At 40.7% G+C, this 17,177-nt stretch overlaps 1 protein-coding gene across 1 annotated transcript in view; it reads right to left on the bottom strand.

Moving 5' to 3' along the window:
• odad2 (outer dynein arm docking complex subunit 2) overlaps positions 1-16,592 on the bottom strand; it is a 31,498-nt gene extending 14,906 nt beyond the window's left edge. Inside the window, exons 1-13 of the mRNA XM_053413040.1 lie at positions 16,375-16,592; positions 15,845-16,002; positions 15,280-15,466; positions 14,983-15,089; positions 14,334-14,470; positions 13,332-13,444; positions 9,083-9,211; positions 8,047-8,194; positions 4,298-4,444; positions 3,755-3,910; positions 2,506-2,739; positions 2,182-2,292; positions 1,873-2,027 (exon numbers count right to left, since the gene is read on the bottom strand). Of these exons, the coding sequence (XP_053269015.1) occupies positions 1,873-2,027; positions 2,182-2,292; positions 2,506-2,739; positions 3,755-3,910; positions 4,298-4,444; positions 8,047-8,194; positions 9,083-9,211; positions 13,332-13,444; positions 14,334-14,470; positions 14,983-15,089; positions 15,280-15,466; positions 15,845-16,002; positions 16,375-16,592 (2,000 nt within the window). The remainder of the gene's footprint in view (positions 1-1,872; positions 2,028-2,181; positions 2,293-2,505; positions 2,740-3,754; positions 3,911-4,297; positions 4,445-8,046; positions 8,195-9,082; positions 9,212-13,331; positions 13,445-14,333; positions 14,471-14,982; positions 15,090-15,279; positions 15,467-15,844; positions 16,003-16,374) is intronic.
• Positions 16,593-17,177: the final 585 nt, after the last annotated feature.

Raw genomic sequence — 17,177 nt, 5'->3', positions numbered from 1 at the left:
AGTTAACTTGTTTCATCGTCATGCCAAGCTGAAGTCAGAAGGGCTCTCAATCTGTGCCAACGTCTTTTTTTGGGGGTAATATATTTATTACAAAGCCATCTGAACAGCTCTGTTTTGAACCATGAAAATAGAAAAATAGAACTGTCCGTCTAAGCAAATTATGCTATTATCTTTAAATAATCGTCTAAATGAATTCCCCCAATTGATTTTCTTTCATGGTTGAATGGACAGCGATCTGTCCGTCTTGCTTTAAAAGAATGTTACAGTCATGTTCCTGCTTCTGCAAAGGAATCCTCACTTAACTGGATGTGGCAGCAGACACTCCGCTCCAGTTGGGAGGACTTAACTTAGACTTTAAATGCAGGATATCATTCTGTCGTTTGTGATATATGAAGTGCAGAAAGATCTGTGTGAGTGCTCCTAAGCCGTTTTTCTTGTTATTTTTAGAGGTCCACTGCAGTTTAAACTGTACAGAGTTTCTGAGTCAGAAGAGAAGCATTTATACACTCACCTCAGCAAAGTCCTCAAAGTCTTCATCATGCAAATTATAAAACACGTCTTATCACTGTCTTGGCTCCAGTGGAGAGAAAGAGTTTGAATCGAATTAATGTCTTGCCAAGGTAAAAAATTGCTGCATGTGTTTTCTACATTATGTCCCCAGCCTCACAGTGAATAAGAAAATAAACACAGCAAATCATTCTTTCAAGAGCGAACCGGAGGATGCATGGAGGAAATGTATGGGGCTGCCAGGGCACAGTCTCAGGGCGTTATTAATTTTAAAGGGAAAATTACGGACTTGTCTATCATTTAAACACTTAAAAGTGCAAGTCAGAAACTCTCCAGAAATGTCACTGCAGAATAACCGGGTTAAATGACACTTAAATAAACTTCTGCTTTACATGACAAATTATTAAAAGAGTCTGTCATATCGAGGCCGACTCTGTCAGCATGCATGATTGGCTCAGTGCGAACAGCCCTGGACTCACATATCATTCTACAAAATCAACCTTCATTACTGGTGAAAAATATTCAACTCTAAAGGCAAAAACTCATTAAAGATCAGAGCTAATAAGGAACCTAACAAAATCCACTTCATTCAAATAATCCCTTCACACAGACGTGAAGGAAAAAAAGGACATGACATCAACAGTCCCCTTATGAACCCACATTTTCACCACTTTCACTTGACCCAAATTTCTTATTCGGAACTGCACCACAATCATAACTATCAGTCCCCTAAACATGCCTGATTAATTACATCAAGATCCATGAATTATTCTGTGAGAAATCAAAGAAAATGTCGAAAAACACCCTATCTCACAATTTTAAAGAAAGAGAAATCTTTCCGCACCAAAATGTATTGGGGTCTTTCCTAACCTACACTGCATCCATTCAACAAAATGTGTGGTTATCTGTCCAGTAGTTTTTGCTTCATTCTGCTTAATAACAGACAGACACACAAACAAACGTGCCCTCCTTGGTAGAGGTAACAATGAACCTAACCCCGTCAGTTCTATATCCACTGCTGCCATTACTGCTTCCACACACTAACAGGCTGTTGAAATGCTGAATCAGTATTAACCCCCTGTCTACATCGAGCCTCATTAGATTGCTGTACTTACAGTAAGTCATTTGTCAAAGTCACACTAATCTGTTGCTACTAATTCCGAACACAGAGGCATACATTAAAAAAGGTACGGCTAGAATAGGTTTCTGTATCTGTGGCATGTTAAGTCTGGGTGCATCTTACTGTGCATGTGTTTGAGAGAGAGAAAGAGAGAGAGAGAGAGAGAGAGAGAGAGAGAGAGAGAGAGAGAGGGTGCATGTGTTTTACTGAGAGGTAATATGGTGAGAGAGTGAGTCAAGTCTTACTTAGCCACGTTCTTCATGCAGATGGAACACTTCCAGATGGCCCCAGTGGCGGCGGCCAGGAGCTTCTTGTCCTCGGCCTTGCCCAGCAGCAAGACCAGTGGCTCCAGACCATTGTACTTACGCACCAGGTCACTGGTCTCCTTGTCCTCTGCACACTGCAACGCAAAATAGTAAAGATGTCAAGAGCTTCGACATTTCCTATACAGTATCAGTCTGACTGGGTGGAAAAACACTTGGCAGATCATTATTTTTGTCCTTTCTTCCCGTTCATATATTATTTCACAGTGTAGAAGTGGGGAAAACAGGTACCTTGAAGATTGCACTTGCACAATGCATTTGTAGCTCATTGTTGTCACTGCTTAGGTTCTGGACCAAATCCTTGATCATGTCCTCATTCTTAATGGCAATCCTGTAGCATTCCTGTGTCGATACACAAATTTAACATCCACGTAAACACAAGTAACCTAAATCAACATCGACCGAAAATTTTCCCCCTTATATGTTTATTTTTATCTTGTGCTATTCTACAGACCCTCCTACAATATTTCTTATTTTTCAATCATAGTTTAATGGACAATGTATTGAATTAAAACAGGCAACCTTAGGCCACAGAATGTATAATCCTACTCTCACCTCTGAGGCACACTCCTGCAGGGTGCCCACCACAGGGATAAGCATGTTCACATCCGGCGACCTGAGCAGTCGTCCCAGCAGCGGGATGCCGCCGGCCACGCGGATGGCCTCCTTATTCCTGTTGCACTTGCTGCAGCTCCAGAGCGCTAAAACCCCGCAGTGGGCCACCTCCACATCCTTCTCCTGGTTTGGACTCATGTTGGCTAAAGTCGGCAAACAGTCCAGCAGCTTTACCTGAGCACAGAGACGAGGTACACAGACACGTGGATAAACACAAACATAGAAACGTGTGCAGACATTCAGGCTGACCACACATGTTGAGGCAGAAAAACCTCTGTACACACATTTACACAAACTTGATGAACTTGACATAAATTCGAAGACACTGAAAAGTTTGCTTGCAGGATTGGGGGGATAATGGATGGTGTCAGATGGGAATAGCAACTTCTTGGCTGTGATTAAGGGTGTGATTAAAATTATATTACTACTGAGTCTGCATGGATGAAAAAGCCAGAGATTTTAGCAGTGGAAAACTGAAAAGCCCAGTGTGGCGGTTCATGGCCGTCATTCAATGTGCTAATCCATCGTTCCTGACCAGTGAGACAGAGTAGGCAAAGCTATTACCCACAGCACAGTTCAAAGGTGGTCTCATAGCAAAGCATGAAATTAATCTGTCTACATGAGTGACTTGCACATGAGAACATCCGATCTGGGGCCGAGGAAAATATACAAGGCATGTGGGCTTTAATCACAGGTCCCTTTGTCAACAAACATGAATGCAGGTCAGAGGATGTGAGGGACATTCTATCTGTTTTACCACAACATCCATTCTTGTTTAATTTTTTTTAAATGGATGGCGCACTACCTGGCTTCTGCTGTACAGAGTGAAAACGGAACAAGTGGATGATTGATTTGCTGTGCATCAAAACAGCTCAGCATAGTTTGGATGTGTGTTTTACACTCTGAATTAAAAGCAAATAGTAATCATAATATGCGGATCACCATCCTGTCCGTCCACAGTTTCCAAGATGTCTGTGGTTCAGTGCAAAGTGTTTCAGTTAAAACACACACTAGCTGACACAGACATAGACCGACAAGTGTGTTAATGGAAAAACTGCCAATGTGGGAGAGACTTTTTTATCCAATAATGCCAATAAAGAAAGATCAGGTTCTGGTTTGTAGTTTTCTCTGCTGTACACGAATCACGTTACACAGGCCTGAATTTACGATCGTCTGTCCTAACACTCACCAGTTTCTCGATTCCACCACATCGCCTGACGGTTGTCCTCGCCTTGCGGAACCTGGCCACGTTGGCGATTGTCTCAGCAGCTAAGGCCTTGAGATCCTTGTAGGGCCTGTCAAGAATTTTCACGATGCTCTGCAGACCGTCCATGTCGAGAATGGTCTGACAGATTAGCATACTGTGACTAATCTTTCGTAGGACTTTCAGAGATCCAATCTAATCACAAACACACACACACACAAACACACACACACACACAGAGCAAGCATTAACAGTAAGTACAATACCTTAGTTTGAAGGAAACTGTTGTGACTATGCCAACCGCAGGCCTCAATGCAATAGTAAAAAACAATAGTAATAAAATCAGGTTAAAAAGCAAGCACACATGTCTTTAGGCATACTGGAGAGAAATTGTTAACCTGTGTCTTTACAGGAACGTTCTCTGCCCAGTACTAGTGTGTCTGTCACTGAAACACAGGCTGGCACACACACAGGGCTCTGTTCATGCCTGTGCGCCATCCAGGTCCAACTTTTGGCACAGCTACTTACTTGGCATTTGACTTCATCTGAATCCAGCAAGTTAAGGAGGACTTCAACGCCACCTATGTCCCAGATGTCCAGTTGGCAGCCCTCCTGCATCAGATTTAAGTCCAACATGGCACACAGGCAGAGCACGGTGGCGGTCTGGTCGCCTCTCTGAAAAAAAAATACGACAAACCTAATGATACCACTCCTGCTGGGGTTTATTCTGCAGCCTGGCATGGGTTCAGCTTTGTGGAGGTAACCACTGATGGTGAGAAATCATTTGTTCATAGAGGATTGAGCTCTGACAACAGTGTCAAGCTCAGAAACCATTAGACTTTGCCTTTAAGAGGAAAAAAAACTAAAACTATTAGCGCTGACACCCTGACTCTAATGATGACATTGAGTTCAATCCATGAGCTGAGCTCCACATCAGCCACTCAAAGACGCTTCGCGCATTTTTTATCTTCCTTTGGTGTAGGTGTCTCGGACTGAGCTGTATGAATGGAGGCCTTACTCTAGTTTGGTTTGTCTGCAGCCACAGACTAGATTCTCCAGACATAGATTGCCCTGCCTGAGCTACTCCATGCCTATAAATCACCGCACTAAGCAGATGGGAGCAGGGATAAGGTTAATAGGGCTGTAAAATGATACCCTGTTGACCTCAGGCCTCTTTCTTAATAAAGTGGTGCTGTGTGTTTTTTGCACATTATTGGCTTGAATCTCCTGTCAACAGGGGTGGACGTGTATATTGAGCAATGGTGTTCAGATACCTAACAGTGTAGACTCGCGCCACTACCAGTGCTTCATTGAACTGGGTCTTGGCAGAGGTCGAGCCATAGAGGATGCATGAGGTTTCTGCAGTCTACAGCAGACAGCAGAGGGAAGGCCACTAACGACAAGAACAAACCGAACCTCCAGCTCCACTCAGGAGAGGTACTGGACGCACTGAATGATTGATTACTTCTGTTTTTTTACTTCATATTTGACATTAGATCTCCTATAACTTGATCACTTAATAGGCCTTATCATCATAAAATAAGCATAGCGCATCCTGAGAAAATATCTATTCACCTTTTTTTACTTGAAAAATTTTAGTAAATCATCCAGATTAGGCAGGTAGTAAATGGATTATAAACTGTTTAAATCAAATGTTTCAACTTAGTGCTGCAGTTATTTAAAAGAAAAAGCATCAAAAATGTCTTGATGACTTGGAGCAAAAATATCTAGAAATACAATTATTTTGAGAAAATGAGCTGATATTGGCTGCTGGTGCTAGAGACAGGATTTTGAGTCGCGACCAGTAGAAAAGTTCTCATTTGAGAAGAGAGGGGCAGCAGTACTGTGACTGCCCAGCAGAGGGGGAGCAACCTTAGTGAGGCCGGAACACAACAACGTGTCAGGACCCAGATCACCCCTTTTAATCTATGATATTTGTATTGATGGCAACAGAAGCACCGTTTTAAAAATGCATTGAGAGAGGCTGCCCTCTTTTGAAAGCTGTTTCATAATTCTTTCTTTTGCTGTGATATTAAAAAAAAAGAGGGGATAATCAAAAAAACATCTGCTCAGAAAAAACAAATAAATTATATAAATTATAAAGAGATCAGTAATGAAAATGTTAACAAGCGCCAATATTGAACTGGTAACATATTGTATATCAGACACAATATTTATATATTTTTTGAGAATATGAAAATTGTTTGGTGTTTGGAGAGCCAGCAGCCAACCTAACTGATAGCAGCTGGGGAGCTTTGTTTTTTATTTAAACTGAGACAAAACATTCAAATTATGATTTTTGGCTCTGTTGCTGAACTTAACATGTGAAATGTTTTATTACGGACGTACTCAATAAACAACCCTTTCTCATTTTAACCCTTCTCTTAGCAAAGTTATTAGATTGATTTTCTCAAGTCTATATGCTGTACTTATATCATATATACAGAAATCGGACTATAAAAATAAATGCCTATATGTGGATTATGATAAAATGCCTGCTTATAATGTGGCAATGATGCATTAAACGCTAGAATAAGAAGGGTGAGTTATGTTTAAATCCATTCATTTCAGTTTCTCTCCTAAAACACATACAGTACACCCACCTAATCACGCGAACATAAACCCATAGACTTAAAGCTGCATTCTGGATTTTGCAAGAGACCATGCAACCATTTCACAGTCGCAGATCTCCAGTCACACAGGCATTAAAACAAACATGTCGGAGCCCTGGGCAAATATTCCTGCATAAATATCATTAAAACAAAAAACAGAACATCCATGTGTCGCTTTCTGAATGTGTTAAACTTCCTAGAGTACAAACGTCTGTCTATAGCGCAAGGGAGAAGGGGGAAAAAAAGATCTCCTCCTAAAATAAAACAGATATTTAACTTGGCTCATGCTAAGTTTCAGCGTCTGATGGTAATGATATTATAAAATGACTACTGGACAAACCCCATAAATAACTGAACTGTGTGGTTTCCAAAGAGATAGAAAGCGGGGACATGTTGGTTGCTGTAGTGCTGCGTTGTGCTGAAGCAGGAATACACACAACCCTAAAGCTCACAATCCCACTAAAAAACTATAAAACATACAAACCAGTGATGTTTTCTTTTCCAACTAAATTTGCCTCTTTCATATCGTTTACATCATCCTTTTTGCTTTTCTGGAAAGGAGCAGCAGGCTGGTTTTAGAGTGGGAATTTCCTTCCATTATATTCTGTTTAGCTTAGCTAAAAATACCTGCCTCAAATGGAGCTTTACAGCAGCATTTTCTATAAAAGATTTACTCCGTTGCACTGCGAACAATTGTATTTAGAAGCAAGCCACATAAGTCAGAGCACAAATCTGTTCGTAACGTAAAGAAATCCAATACTTTATGAAAATATGTTACGTGCACTGTAGCTACATATTAAAAACACTATTTAAATGCCTTTAAGCTGAGGCAGCATTTAAGGTATTTTACTGCTGAACACAAAGGGATGGATGTGCAACTTGCAACAAAACAGATTCCTGTCAAAATAAAGTAAAAGCAGTTTGTTCTAATATAATCTGCCTAAATGATATTGTCCAGATAAACAGATAATAAGGACCACTGAGTGAGGCAGGTCATAGGTATTCCCAGCCAGTCTGGGTTAGTGGCGTTTCTGTCCTCCTTTCTCTCCTCCTTTCTTTCCCTCCCATGTTTTGACACATTAATTTTCACCATATGTCCTGTCAGACCTATCACAGGCGTGCTTCATTTTTATGCTTTTTGCGGTGTGGGCAAACAGTGCGTACAGCTGCTGCCGTCAGACATTACTTTCCCCTGTGCCTCGTGTGTAACCAAACAGGCTTGTGTCAGAAACCAGGAATCCCAGAGCCGAGCCAACCACTTCAATGGGCATCTTCCTGCAAAGCACCGCTTTAAATTGGAAGAACGTTTACTTAATTTCATCGAACTTAACGTCTTTTTTTAATGAGTGGCACCTTGGTATGACTGAGGTAAAACAGACAGGTGGGAGTATGTGATTGGAACGTTACTTTTTGTCATACCATCAATTCTAAGTTCTTCCACACGTCCATGACTAAATATTATTTTCCCAGTCTGCAGTTCAGACGAGGGTTTGAAATTTAAAGACTGCTTTAGGTTTGCATAGAAATTCTCAGGAAAAGTGCGTGGACTTTCCTGTCAGTTGTGGCCCCCCCGCCCCCCTTCACCTCCAGTCTGTACACATCAGATTTTTGGGCTTTGAATCCATTAGAAATAGTAGAAAAAGTACTTGGGTGACAATCTCATACCTTTAAGAACTTGACTAGCTTGTAGATAAGCCAGTAGTCAGGGGACTGTTCTATCTGAATCTGCAGACGACGTTCTGACAGCTCCTCTTCATCCTCATCCTCAGTTGAACTGTCACTGGACAGCTCCATGGCTCCTGCTAGGGTTTTACTGACCAACAGATAACAATGAACTTTTTAACACAGATAACGATCCACAAGGTGTGGGACAGTGTAATAACTGGATAACACATAGGAAAAGAGATTTCATGCTATTATTTTCTATCCTTCTGTCTGGCTTTGTTTTAAACGTAAAAACAGCTTGTTCATCCCACACAAGGAGACCGATTAAGGATTATAAAATTCAAGTGTCAAATTTGTCCTTCCTCAGAATCTAAGCAGCAGGAAAAGAAAGAGTGGAATAATGTTATGTGAAAAGTGGACTCGTCATCATATACAGACTAAAGACTCTTGCTCGGCTATTGATGCAAACAGAAATGCAGATGGCTTTTTAAGAGATGCTCCGGCCGCTTGGATAACAGTATGAAAACTGGGCACTGCGGAGTAATGAAACTTGGTACAGGCTCATATGGGGCCACTGAGGGACAGTTCCTGTGTACATCGAAATAGAATTTCCAGGGGAGCACATTATCGGACGGAGCCAGCTGATATGAGGGAGGGTTTTCCAGGAAGCAACACGATAAACCCTGAACAAGAGCTTCATGGATTTGCCAGGCCTACACATGGCCCTGCGTGGTGAATGGGGAAAACTGAGGAAATGCACCCTGAGGTCCTTTTTTGCATGCAAGAAGAAATCATAACACAGACTAAAATCCGCTGCATCAATTTCTGATAAAAAGAGTATGTATAGATTGTCCGACAAATGACAAAAGAGCTGGAGAAGGAAAATGCTTGTACGTATATATGCACGTCATAATTTCAGGCAGAACTTTAACCACTAGTAAAACAGATTTTAGTTAATCTTTATGTAACTCCATCTATAGAGAAAGAAAGAGCCCTTATAGATTAAAACAAAGCAGAACTAACTCAGGATACTTACCTTTTCTGGGGAGTCATGCGTCCAGGTAAGGACGACAAAGAGAATTCTGCTTTCAACTTGCCCTTGGCTCCTGTTGCCTGCTTTTTCTTTCCAGACTTCTCCCGTCCAGGGTTGTTTTCCTCCACTTTTCTGTAATGATGTGAAATAAGAACCATTATGCCAGCTCCTATTTTGAAAATTGATATTTTTCTGATACAATCATTATACAACAACTTGAGACTAGAGTTCTACAGGTTTCATTTTGAGCAACTGAGATACTTTTATCTTGAGCCAGTTTTTCTCAAATGGGTACGGATATCACAAGATACAGCTGCAACAGCTCAGTCCTGGCTCGATCTATTTATCAATCAAAGACCATATGTGATGGATTCTCTGGGGATTTTTTCAAAGACCATTTTCCTAGCTCTCTCTCTGTAATGGGGCAAGTAGGGATCCCCATTGTGAACATATTTATTAACTCTGGTTATTGTAAGTGGAAATATTTTCACAAATACATATAAGCATATCTTTATGATGGCACACTGAACACATGTGTCAAAGACCTGGAATCACCTTCATCTGAAGCTCCTCTCTTCAGCATGGAGCCTGAAAATATTTCAGGATGGGAACTATAACTTACCCACATGGAGGCACGAGACCTTGATTACTCCATCTTGGAGATGGCTCATATTTCTTCTTGCCGGCTTGAGACCTCTGGGGTTGGCCTTGGTCCTCCATTTGAACAGATTTGCTTTGCGTCTTTGATGTACTGTCCTTCTTTGACATCTTGGAAACAATTTGTGGGTCGAAAACAATTGCCTTGTAACAAAACAGTATCGAAATGTTATACTATGCCTCTTCTTTTTCTTTGTTTGGTTTATAGGTGGGTTATTGCCGCGTGGCATCCAACTCAAGGTATATTACCACCATCCACTGTGTCTTCATCAAAAACATCAAAATAATCATAGTGGCTTCAAAGTCAAGGACAAATGGAATGTAAAGGTATACCTTTGAGGGCAACTGCAGTACCTCTAGGAATGGTGCACTCAAATAATAGATGGAGGTAATATACCTTGGTTTCCGTCTGCTAATAAATCGGATTAGAAGAAGAAAAAGAAGAAGCCTTTGAGGAAAATTTGCCAGATGACTGATATCAAAGGTCTGACATCAAAGGTGGTGTCCTGTTAACATACAGGGTCCCATTGAAATCTATTAGTATTGTATCAAACAATCAAATAGACTTTAGTGTCACCATGGGGAAATTCGTCTTGGGCCGAAGTACTACAGCACTTGACGTTGCTTGCCAGAGGAGTACGGTCCCAAAATTGCATACAGAAGAAGAATAACTCGAAAGATTTGGATCTGCTTTATGCTCATGTTGCCAGTAGTAAGTAATAACAAAGTGTAGATGTGAATTGATTTATAAACCGCTTTCATTCTTTGTGTCACTTTCTAATTTTGTGTCATGCAATAAGTTCCTGTCATGTAACCATCTGGGGCTTTTATTCTGAAAACATAGCTTCTATACAGGATTCTTACTGAGGTCCTATAACCATCTGGAGCCTTTGTTTTGAAAATCAAGCCTATATTTTTGCATCCTGGTAAGGTCCTCTAACCACGGGCTTTTATTTTGAAATTCCAGCATATTTCTGACACTGTGTGTGTGCATGTACCTTAGTTATGTGTATTTATGTCATTTTTGTCACATCCCATGGGAACTGCTTAATGCTAACTGCTAAGTGCTGTTTGAGGAGAACAGTAGTCGTGAACCCTGCAATGGTAGCAGAATTAGTAATGTTATTGGCAGTTACTTGTTATTTGTTGTTAATAGTTTTTATTGTTATTTCTTCTTGTTCTTAAGATAAGATGGTCCTTTATTAGTCCCACAACAGGTAAATCTGTAAAAATAAGACCTGTTTACAGAGGGTTCCGAGCCCGTCATCTCTTACATGCCAAGCCAGCGTTATACCATTTGAGCTGCTCCACGTAATAAACAGCTGACTTTTTCTTTATTTGGTATTAATAATTTCAGTTATGGTTAAAACTTGTTTATTTAAACCACAATGTGATTGAATATTATAGCGGTCTGGTTTTGAAAGGAGAACAAGTGCGGAAAAAGGGGAATAGAGCAGGTAAAGAAAGAAAGAAATGTTTACTATTGTGGGGAAAAGGTTTTCATTAGTCTTTGAGGTATTAATCAAGAATTTGTCAAATACAGAGATAAGAATTGTTGTGGTTAAAGTGAGAATATGTGACCATGGGAGCGATATGACTTTAAGGCTCCTTCCAGAAATGTCTTGTCTGTTTAATATGGAAGTGAATGAAGACTTTTGTGGGTAATCCTTCAGTTTTTGAGCTCACAGAGACAAACCTTTCGGTCTGCTAGATTTCAAAGTGCCATTTCTGCAACCAGCACAAATGTACTAACTATTTGAGCAAAACAAATTATGTATTAAGAACTACATTTGTGAGTTTGAGAACAATTTTAAGAAAATAGTTTTTAAAGAATTTCAGACCAGCTCTCGCTCTAATGATTGAGTTCCATTTAAAATGAATAGTCAATTTTGTCGCATTTCTTTGCTATTTTCAAGCAAACTGTTTGACTATGCACACCAGGCACACATAATGATAATGTATGCCCAATAATAGTATGTTTTAGGCAGACATATTAAATCACGTATATTTCAATCATAGACTGTATATACTGTAAAGTTGGACCATACACTGTATATAAAGGAGTTCAATGTCTATGTGTGCGTGTGTGTAGAGGGGGTGGGTGGTATGGGGGCTCAATCTTTTTGATGTTGGAACAAAGAGAAGGTTGATTCAGACATTTTTCAGCATAGTGACAACCAGACACTAGCTCACTAGCGTGGAACAGCACAGACACTGATTACACAATCCTTACTCTGTTTATGAACGTGAGTCACACGGCATCAGTGATCAAATCAGAGGTTTAGAGAGACTGACCCGTTTCATAGGACAAAGAGGCTCTTCAACGCCCACACATTGTTGAAATTCAACGCTACAAGAAAAAAGGTTTTAATGTGTTGATGATGATAATTGCATCTGCCTGTATTCTGCTGTACCTGCTTGTTTATGTGCTCAGCGAAATATGGAGATCTGCTCTTCAGGAGTGTTGGCAGGTCTGTGTACGTATCACTTGTTCGCTCGTAGCCACTCTCCGCCCCCTCCTGTTTTATGCCCTGTGAAAACAAAGTGAAAAACAGCCTCATTATTTCCAAAAACCACAATCATAATGTGACCCACATGCCAGCCGACCTCAGAGAGGAAGTGTAAAACCATGTAAACCGCTAAATTAAGTTTAAGACACTACTGCTCTTTGAGGTGTCTCTTGCATCAATGTCCCCCATTCGGTTTTAGGTTGTGTGTTTTTTTTTGACTTGGACGAACTATTTCCAGGTGGAGAAACAGAGACAGGAAACCGAAGGCTTGTCAGCAAAGTCAGTGAAAAGTGAAAGGTGTGGAAACGTGCACAGCTTCATGTGATGAAATGATTGCACACACTTGAAGAAAGATTACCAACATGTTTGGAATGTTTGAAGGGACAATCTGTGTGTTTAAATGTGGATACATGTCAATGTTTTACTGTTGATACCAATAATAATTAGAGTATATTAACAATATATTAAAAACTTTAACTGTCTCTTGACAGTTCACATGTTCTAAAGTATCCCTGGAAATTTTTATGACCTTTTTGATAATAATAATGACAATTTGCTCCATAACACCTAAGCACCTGTTTGATACTGCGAGGGGCCGCACAGGACATAATATATTCCCGAACTCCCACATACAAACATTATCTCTCTCACACACACATGTTCTCCTTTCACATACTGTACAAACAACTGATTTCACAAACATTTGTGTATTCTCACTCTTGCTGACATACATTCTCCTTTCACTTTGCATTTAATTCATTTAATTGTGACATCATGACATAACCGCGGTCAATGGAAACCAACATCATCAACCCATTGAGGGCTTGATTAAAAACCATACAAAAAATCGAAGTAAAAAAATGTAAACACAGGCTGATCCAGCTTCCTTCATAACTGAGACTCATAATGTTACTCAGTACTGTGTATGGCCAGCTGCTGGACAGTCTGCAGTGGTACTTGATGGCGTCAGATGCACTGATACATCACGTCCCATAGGTTAGGGGAACGTGAGGGCCACTCAATGGCATCAATGCCTTCGTCATCCAGGAGCTGTCTACACACTCTGGCCACACACATCCTGGTACCCAACAGCAGTCAGGGTAGTGTAGGCTATGATATGGAGATCTGTGCGACCCACCATGATGATGATGTTACAGGCAGCATAACATTCACCACGGCCAATCGGTGCTGGGCTTGGCTGTGAGCACAGGTTATGTTCGTATGTGAACAGAGAATATAAAATTAATGCTGTCACCGACGGTGTCATTATGCGTCTTTGGTTCAAATTGGCATAACGTCTGCCGAGATAAAAAAACAAAAAGGTTGTATTCAACTAATGTTTTAACTGAGTGTGGAGTGGAGAGCATCAACTGTCTGTGTTTGTCAGCTGCAGTCGATTTGATGTTAACCCTAACCCTAACCCTAACCCTTTCTTCTGCCGTTAATTCTATAAGAACAAGTATGATACAATACAGTTCAAAAGCACACACACTACTTCCTCCACAGTTAATGAAGTTAGTGAACCCACAGCTCTCTGACAATTGTAACTAACTATTGTAACAAAGTCAAAAGTTAATCATTTAAATTTGAATGGGTCTGCAGCTTTCATATTACCTTACTTGATAACTATTTACTACTGGTCACTTTCCGTAGCGGTTTCACCTGGGAACAGCGTAAATGCATGGAATAAGATGTCATCTCTTCGGGTTGGGACAAAGTTGGGCACAAAAAAGCTTTTTAATGTTCTCGGGGCTCTCTTGGAAAAGAGATCTTAATCTCACTGAGACTGAATGATTAAATAAAGACTTAAATTTAATTAAAATGTGCTGCTCCTTCCAAGTGGAAGAACGTACAGGGGACCTAATATTGTCACAATTGCTCATGATGGACAACAACTACCCGCTCTTCGCAGAATGGCTGGAGCACCAAAACCACAGAGGTGGATTTAATGACAGTGCACTAGTTTTTGGTCTATAAGGATGTTATTAACCAGAAAGTTGGTTTACCTCTTGATATGTAAAAATGTTCTCACACAGAAAAAGAGGCAGCATCAGATAAACTGTTGCAGTTCCTGGTGCTTGTCTTACCGCGTTGAGATAAACTCCACCAGTGCTGCAGGTGATGTGGAGGTCCTCAGTGTCACACGGCTCAATTATGAGGTAACAAATCTCACCATGCACCTGTCTCCACGGGGGGGCGCGGCAGCCATTGGAAAATTCGTAATCTAGAAAAGGAAACAAGGATGAAAGGAATGTGGAAATCCCAAACGTGCACCAGACTTTACAAGATGTATTGTATCATGGGATCAAGTCCCATCACAAAGAGGATGACAGCACTCGTGTAGCATTTTCCCAGAAGAGCAACGGTTTTACTTGCAATTAAGTTCAACTACTAAAGACAACTTAGCGAACAGCCACCGTCATATTTCAAATCTGGTTTTAAGAGTATTTTTAAGGAATGTGTCCTTCAAGCTGGGAAACAGGGGACACAGGCAGCATTTATCACTTACTGTGCATATGCCAGATTCTTTGTTAGAGAATGATAAATACACTGCAATTAGGCAAAAAAAACCTGTCCTGACTAATGATTTAGTAAACTGTAATCTGACAGATTTAATGACTTCCATGTCTTTCGTGGCGGCAGAACAGAGGCTTTTCATGCTTTGGAATATCCAGCAAGAGTGTTAATGGCAAATGCTTTACTGGAAGCCCAGTGACATGTGTAGATAATTCCAACCTGATGTGTATCGAACCGACTTCAACAGCCTCCCGTCCCCTCCACGGCAGAATTGTTTCAGCGACTCCACGTCACTGTTTGCTGCGGCCGGGTCGAGCCTGACGTGTCTGTGACAAAAATGCAGAAAAACCAAACAACAATCTAAATCATCTCGTTCAGTCATGGTTAGTTTATATTAACCTGCAGCTTCTTTCAATCAGAAACGACCACATATCTGAATGGATCTAACAGACAGAGAACAGCTGTTAAGGATGGAACGGAAATCTGAATGAATTCTAAAGGAGTCAGAGAACCTACTCTGATATTTCTTCAAGCAGCTTGCTGAGGAGCTGTTGGTCCATATTTTGGAGCAAACGAAACAGCTTGACCTTGACCTCTGAGTCCTCTGATGTGTCTTCGTCTACCGGATCGGTTTGGGTGTCTTCTCTCTCCAAGATGTCAGCGAAGCGAGGACCAAGAATTTTAACCACGGCGTCCCTGTTTTCTGAACAAAAACAGATTTGTTATAACTTAACAAATTTTCAGTACCAGAAGCTGTTCAGCGTTAGTGAAAACGTGAATTGGGTTCAGTAACAAATCACTTTTCAACATTCCCTCTCTATTAAGCATTGAAAATGCACTATACAAATATTAATCATGTATTCCTCTGTTGGGACAAATATACCAATATCTCCTGTTAGCAGTGGCCTTAAAGTAAATACATATCTGTGAGGAATTACCAGTGGCACTATATCAGATGGTTGGAGAGAATAACAAGGAGGACAAACAAATAAAGTCTGTGGGTTGTTTGAGGTATGCTGCTGGCTAGACTGCTCAGGATGCAAATCCTATTCAAACCTCATCTTGTGGTCATTGTGCTTACCTTCTAGACACGTTCGAGCTTCCTCCAGCTTCTTATCAGCTGCCAGATGAAGTAGTTTAGAGAGCTGGCTGAAGCTCCGCACATAAACAGTCGGAGGAGACAGCCGGAGCAGTGGTTGCCCCTCACTGTCTTTCTCATTGGACTGTACATTGAATTCACTAGGGGGAGAAGAAAACAAAAAATGTATATCCTTAAAGTTTATCTCTACCATCATGTGTTTTATATTAGATTATAAATGCCAACATAATTAAGGCAGATCAGAGTCTGTATTAGTGTTTTTGTACTTCTCTACTTTCCAGCTACAGGATATAAAGCTAACCACACACTGAAAGGAGGCCAGGATTTCTGATGAAATCAAATGGAATGTCCTCAGTCTTACTGAAGCTGAAAAACAAATTAATTATAGCCTACTGCTTTGAGTATAGCAAAGGTAAAATACATTTGGACACCACGGTGACAGCATATCCTGCACAGACACGTAATACTGAAAGCAGTGGCCAGCCAGCTGCGAGCCTCATGATTACACTAACCTGATGTCATAGTCTGTTTTGAAATCAGATGCCACTAAAGTGGTACTCCACTGGAGGGGCTCCTCGAACACATGCTTGGACTCCTGTGGGTGTCTGGAGAATAGCTGCTCCACAGAGCGCAGCACTTCTTTCAGCAGGGACTCATTCATTGGCGTCAACTCCAGTTTGCCAGTACCAGAGCTGGTCCACTGGGCTGCCTTGGTCAGCGTTACCCCCATTTCACCAGGCGGGAGATTCTGAAAGCAACAATAACATGTGGCACTTTGGAGATGAACCTTTGTGAGGAAATGTCTTACAAGTTTTCTTACATGTGATTGTTTGTCTATAAATTAGCAAGATTACACAAAAACTACTGGAAGGATCACCACACAACATGGTGTGGGTCAGGAAATAAACCATACAATTTTGGTGCATTCAGGAATTTTCTTTTACCCTGATTTCACTGAGAATAATTCATGGATCTTGATGAAAAAAATGCCAGCAAGTTTAGGGCACTGATATTTAAGAGTTTGTCAAATTTGCTGTAGGTCCAAATAAAACCCCAGATCTAGTGAATTAAAATCCGGATCATGTTTTATTTAGAGCAGATTTTTTGACTTGTGTCTATTTTATACCAACATTGCATGTTTCTTGTTTATGCTCTTTATTCCTTAGATTATGCCCCATTACAGTATTTATAATAGTTACTTTACTAATGGAGATTCAAAAGAAAAAGGAGGTAACACTCAACTTTACAACGACCACTGTATTTCCCTGCATCCCTTCCAAGCCACACTCCCACATTGTTGATTAAAACCAGTCAA

This window comes from Pleuronectes platessa, chromosome 20, assembly GCF_947347685.1.
Source record: "Pleuronectes platessa chromosome 20, fPlePla1.1, whole genome shotgun sequence".
Taxonomy (NCBI): domain Eukaryota; kingdom Metazoa; phylum Chordata; class Actinopteri; order Pleuronectiformes; family Pleuronectidae; genus Pleuronectes; species Pleuronectes platessa.
This window is presented reverse-complemented; position numbering and strand designations above follow the sequence as displayed.